The 5,849-nt window shown below is 37.9% G+C and overlaps 1 protein-coding gene across 1 annotated transcript; it reads right to left on the bottom strand.

The window, feature by feature from the left end:
* Positions 1-327: 327 nt before the first annotated feature.
* Positions 328-3,672, bottom strand: LOC142662669 (formyl peptide receptor-related sequence 1-like). Its single transcript, XM_075840881.1, has 3 exons — positions 3,614-3,672; positions 848-1,357; positions 328-814 (listed from the first exon to the last, which is right to left on the bottom strand). Exons 1-3 carry the CDS (start codon positions 3,670-3,672, stop codon positions 409-411), a joined length of 975 nt encoding a protein of 324 aa, XP_075696996.1. The 3' UTR covers positions 328-408.
* Between the last annotated feature and the right edge of the window lie 2,177 nt (positions 3,673-5,849).

The raw sequence follows: 5,849 nt of genomic DNA, 5'->3' as shown, positions 1-5,849 counted from the left end.
ATTACTTTTGAGCCCCTGAAATGAGGCGGCTGTGCAGAAAAATGGTTGTAATTCCTAAATGTTTCACAGGATATTTTTGTTCAACCCCTTATTTTAAACCTGAAAGTCTAAACTTCAATTGTATCTCCGTTGTTTCATTTCAAATCCAATGTGGTGGCAGCAGAGCCCAAATCATGAAGATTGTGTCACTGTCCAAATAATTCTGCACCTAACTGAATATATATATAATAAAATATTATGGAGAAAAAAAACACATATTTTTTAAAAATATGTTTATAATTAAGACTTGATTTGAATTAAATTTCAGATAATAATATATCCCCTTAAGTCCTGGAAATCTACTTTAGGAAGGTTTCCTTATAGGTATGAAGAATATATTTCAAACATCGCTGTATCTTCAAAATCCCCTTATACTCTACACATGTCATGTTCAGGCGGTTCACTTAAGGCTCTTTCAACCCTGGAGGGAATAGACCTTAAGAAACCATGTTTGAAATCTTGGCCCACAAAAACATAAATGATTGGATTGAGGCAACTGTTAAGGCAAGCCAGGTTGATAATAATAGTATTTAGCGTATAGAATTGAAAGTCATGTCCGTTATACATGGGTGTGAGTGGCCAGATGTAATATGGAAACCAGCAGATAAAGAAGCACAATATAACAGCGGTGATGATCCTGTAGGATCTCCGGGATCTCTGGGGCCTCTTACTTTTTCTAAGTTTGAGGAAAATGGCAACATAACTGATCAAGATGATGAGAAAAGGGATCACAAACATTGTAAATAACCTGATCAGTTGCATGACCGATTTTGCCCTAAGGGCGTAGGTATGTCTATAGTCTACACACCATTCGGATAAGTCATAAACATGGAATAAATATAAGTAAAACACTAAACCAGTCAAGGGAAGACTCAACATCCAAATGACTGCCGCGGTGATTCTCACTAGTTTCCGTGTCCTATGAACTTTAGCCCAAAATGGCCACATGACCGATACACAGCGGTCAATACTCATGGCTGTCAAGAGAAGAACACTGGCACTCATGTTCATATTGAACAGAATAATGTTCAATATACAACATATAGTGGGTGAGTATAACGAAAAAAAGAAAAACCATTCCGCAATTCGTAGAGGAAGAGAAGCGCAGCACAGGAAGTCCGCAATGGCCAGGTTCAGGAACCACACGGCACTGATATTCCTCTTCATTCTGAATCCGGCAATCCAGATGACTAATCCATTCCCAATAGTCCCAAGAGCAAAAATAATGCTGTATAAAGTAATTGACATCTTCTGTACAATGTACTCAATTCCATAGCTGTTGTAAATTATGTAACTTGTCTCGTTGTCTTTGAATGACCTTTAGAAGACATGGCAGGGTAGAAGTTAGGCTCATGATAAATTATAAAGTAGCTTCATATATATCTACTTTTTGTAAAGGAGCATACATGGAGGACAGGGGGCAAAAAACAAACTGAGGTCATATTGTGGCACTAGGTCACACCACCATGTTCCCCCATCCCAGAACAGGAGGTCCCAGGCCTCGTTGTCCCTCTCTTTTTACTTTTGCTGAACCAGTTACACCGTCCAACCAGGTTCTTCTCTTATGTCTTTGCAATTTCTAAAATGATGAGCAACCTTGTACAGGTTGACCATGTCAAAGAGAAAGGATTATGGGACCAACCTGAGCTGGACCCCCTTTTTCCAGCCAGACTATCTCTATATACATTATTGTTTGAAAAGTTCTGCAATGTTCTCATATACTTTGTGTCTCAATTGCTCACCATTTTCAAGATCTCTCTTTGATGTCATCGACAGGGAGAGTTTACTACATTGGATGAAGTCTAAGCAATTAATGTAAACTAACGGCCATGAGTTTACAGTGATAGTCATTACCTACTGTACACTGGAACATTGTAGCAAACACTCAGGATAGTAGACAGATTTATGCTGCTGATCTGTTTATATAAAAGTTGACTACACTAATATATTTTATTAAACCCTCTACTGTAGGAAATATGTAATTCCCTGGATGTAAACAAGACTTCAAGAGGAGACATTGAAAATAGAGAGAAATGTAATTATTTTTACAGAATTGTTCATTATACATGTTTGCTGTCTGATTACATATATGTTTGCCTCATTTATACGATGGTCTTCAATTGTCCTGCAGTGCCACCACAGGACGAGTGTAGCATTACATATTACGGAGTTCCCTGGGTCCTCCAAAAAGAGAAAGACACACTTTGTCATTGCTCTCTCCGCAATCTAACAGATAATGGTCAGGAACAGGAGACTCCCGTCTATTAAGCCCCTAATAGGGTATTTGAAAATTATTTTTCTTAAATAAAGAACAGAAAACCTTCTAGTCAGTGTTCGTTTAGACACGACAGAGTTATTCTGCTGCAGATTTGGGAGATCTGGCCATGTCAGTTTCTCACTACACAATCTTTTGCTAACGAAATGTAAGTGACGTCTTAATAAATAAATGCAGTGTAAAAAGTCTATTTAAAGAGGCTCTGTCACCAGATTTTGCAACCCCTATCTGCTATTGCAGCAGATCGGCGCTGCAATGTAGATAAGAGTAACGTTTTTCTTTTTTTTAAAACAAGCATTTTTGGCCAAGTTATGACCATTTTTGTATTTATGCAAATGAGGCTTGCAAAAGTCCAAGTGGGCGTGTTTAAAGTAAAAGTCCAAGTGGGCGTGTATTATGTGCGTACATCGGGGCGTTTTTACTACTTTTACTAGCTGGGCGCTCTGATGAGAAGTATCATCCACTTCTCTTCACAACGCCCAGCTTCTGGCAGTGCAGACACAGAGCGTGTACTCGAGAGATCACACTGTGACGTCACTCACTTCCTGCCCCAGGTCCTGCATCGTGTCGGACCAGCGAGGACACATCGGCACCAGAGGCTACAGTTGATTCTGCAGCAGCTTCGGCGTTTGCAGGTAAGTCGATGTAGCTACTTACCTGCAAACGCTGATGCTGCTGCAGAATGAACTGTAGCCTCTGGTGCCGATGTGGCCAACACGATGCAGGACCTGGGGCAGGAAGTGAGTGACGTCACAGCGTGATCTCTGGAGAACACGGCTGTGTCTGCACTGCCAGAAGCTGGGCGTTCTGAAGAGAAGTGGATGATACTTCTATACACAACGCCCAGCTAGTAAAAGAAGTAAAAACGCCCCGATGTACGCACATAATACACGCCCAGTTGGACTTTTACTTTAAACACGCCCAGTTGTACTTTAGAAAGCCTCATTTACATAAATATAAAAATGGTCATAACTTGGCCAAAAATGCTCGTTTTAAAAAAAAACAAAACGTTACTGTAATCTACATTGCAGCGCCGATCTGCTGCAATAGGAGATAGGGGTTGCAAAATCTGGTGACAGAGCCTCTTTAAGGTTCTGTTCACATCTGTGTCGTGGTTATAAAATGAAACCTCAATGCATTGCAAATGGACAGAATATGCGTTCGACGAGGTCTGTTGGGTTCTGCCAAGTTTTCCATCATTTTGACGTGAAGAATAATGCAACATGCAGAATCGACACAAAGTGTAAACTACTGAACATTTATGAGGAAAACATCCAAGAATGAGGAATATAAACTTACTGGTTGTTGTAATCCGGAGTTATATCAGAAAAGGTCCGGTTCAAATCTGAAGTATTCATTCTTACTTTTTACCTAAAAAAATTAAATAATAATAATAAAACAGATTGTTATTAAAATTAATTTTGGCGCCGATTGTATCACGCTAGCTGTCCTTTTCGATCAGATCCGAATAAATTTGCTGTGAGTCACTAATGCTCTGATTGCCGTGTCTGTCTCCCTGATGTCTCCTATGACTGTATGCAAGTTGAATACCGCTATAGGAAACATCACTGATTCAGACATGACAATCGGGGTACTTGCAATTCCACGCCTAAAAAAAATAATTACCAAACTCACCTTCCCTGGTGTTCCGTAGCGACGCTTCCCTACCGGCCTCCTGAAATGACAATCACAAGCTGCAGTGGTCACATGGGACAAAATTACATCATCTTCGTAGGTTGGCAGGGACTTGTCGCTACGACATATGATATTCTGTTTTATTTTAGGGGTGAAATCGCAAGTGCCCGAATTGTCCTGTTTGACTCTTTCTCTTTGATGTCTTCTGAGGTCGTCTTCTCCCTTTTATTTTTTTCAGATTCATGTGCTGTGTCCGAAAATTCTGGTAAATTTGGGGCCAAATTTGCTTTGTATAAAATTGATTTGTTCATCACTAATTGTTATCTAATTTAATCATCATGACATTGCAGTAGAGGGTAATGTAATTTCCTATCTATCTATCTATCTATCTATCTATCTATCTATCTATCTATCTATCTATCTATCTATCTATCTATCTATCTATCTATCTATCTATCTATCTATCTATCTATCCCATATCTATCTATCTCATATCTATCTATCTATCTATCTATCTATCTATCTATCTATCTATCTATCTATCTATCTATCTATCTATCTATCTATCTATCTATCTATCTATCTATCTATCTATCTATCCCATATCTATCTATCTCATATCTATCTATCTATCTATCTATCTATCTATCTATCTATCTATCTATCTATCTATCTATCTATCTATCTATCTATCTATCTATCTCATATCTATCTATCTATCTATCTCATATCTATCTCATATCTATCTATCTATCTATCTATCTATCTATCTATCTATCTATCTATCACATATCTATCTATCTATCTATCTCATATCTATCTCTATCTATCTATCTATCTATCTATCACATATCTATCTATCTATCTATCTATCTATCTATCTATCTATCTATCTATCTATCTATCTATCTATCTATCTATCTATCTATCTATCTATCTATCTATCTATCTATCTATCTATCTATCTCATATCTATCTCATATCTATCTATCTATCTATCTCATATCTATCTCATATCTATCTATCTATCTATCTATCTATCTATCTATCTATCTATCTATCTATCTATCTATCTATCTATCTATCTATCTATCTATCTATCTATCTATCTATCTATCTATCTATCAGTCCGTCTATCTGTCTAATATTTATCCATATCTTATTTGTATTTCTCCAGCAGATTAGTTATAGCAGGCGTAGATTTAACTTTCTAGTGCACGGACGGCCATAATGCACCTGATCTATTAAAAACTGTGTGCCTCTTATTAACATGAGTGTAGGAGGTAGAAAAACAGGAATACTTCCCCAGCGCTGTCTCTTTGCATAGAAGGTACATGCAGAGTGTATATAGCAATCAGTCCATAGGAGGCAGGAGATAAAATACTATATGTTTTAATCAGAATAAGCTATGTGTTACGAGGTCGGACCAACCTCTTCATCAGGCAAACTTACATACATGGTATGTTTTTATGCCTGATGAAGAGGTTGGTCCGACCTCGTAACACATAGCTTATTCTGATTAAAACATATAGTATTTTATCTCCTGCCTCCTATAGACTGATTGCTATATACACTCTGCATGTACCTTCTATGCAAAGAGACAGCGCTGGTGAAGTATTCCTAATTTTTATTTTTCTACCTTCTACACTCATCATAACATGGTGCCCGTGTGGCTCCCGGGTGAAATTCTTTTTTTTTTTAAATCAGTTCAATTTTATTCAACAAACTTCACATTATTACAGGTCATTGTACGTTCTCATACAGTGTATAAGCAAATTTCCACAGACCCAATTATTTATATCCAACCAAACATTCCCTTCCCCCCAACTCCCCCTTGTATCCCCCCAGCCGGTCTTCTCGATACCACTTTTCCAATCCTATCTCCTTCTCCTCCCCTTTT

The sequence above is a fragment of the Rhinoderma darwinii genome, chromosome 10 (genome assembly GCF_050947455.1).
Source record: "Rhinoderma darwinii isolate aRhiDar2 chromosome 10, aRhiDar2.hap1, whole genome shotgun sequence".
Classification (NCBI taxonomy): Eukaryota; Metazoa; Chordata; class Amphibia; order Anura; family Rhinodermatidae; genus Rhinoderma; species Rhinoderma darwinii.
The sequence above is the reverse complement of the archived record's forward strand: the minus strand, read 5'-3'. Positions and strand labels throughout refer to the sequence as shown.

Coding starts and splice junctions, on each gene's coding strand:
- LOC142662669 (XM_075840881.1), bottom strand. CDS start 3,672: ATGAATACTTCAGATTTGAACCGGACCTTTTCTGATATAACTCCGGAT. Junction 1,358..3,613: donor ACTCCGGATTACAACAACCA/GTAAGTTTATAT, acceptor TGTCTTCTAAAG/GTCATTCAAAGACAACGAGA. Junction 815..847: donor GTTTATGACTTATCCGAATG/GTGTGTAGACTA, acceptor CTACGCCCTTAG/GGCAAAATCGGTCATGCAAC.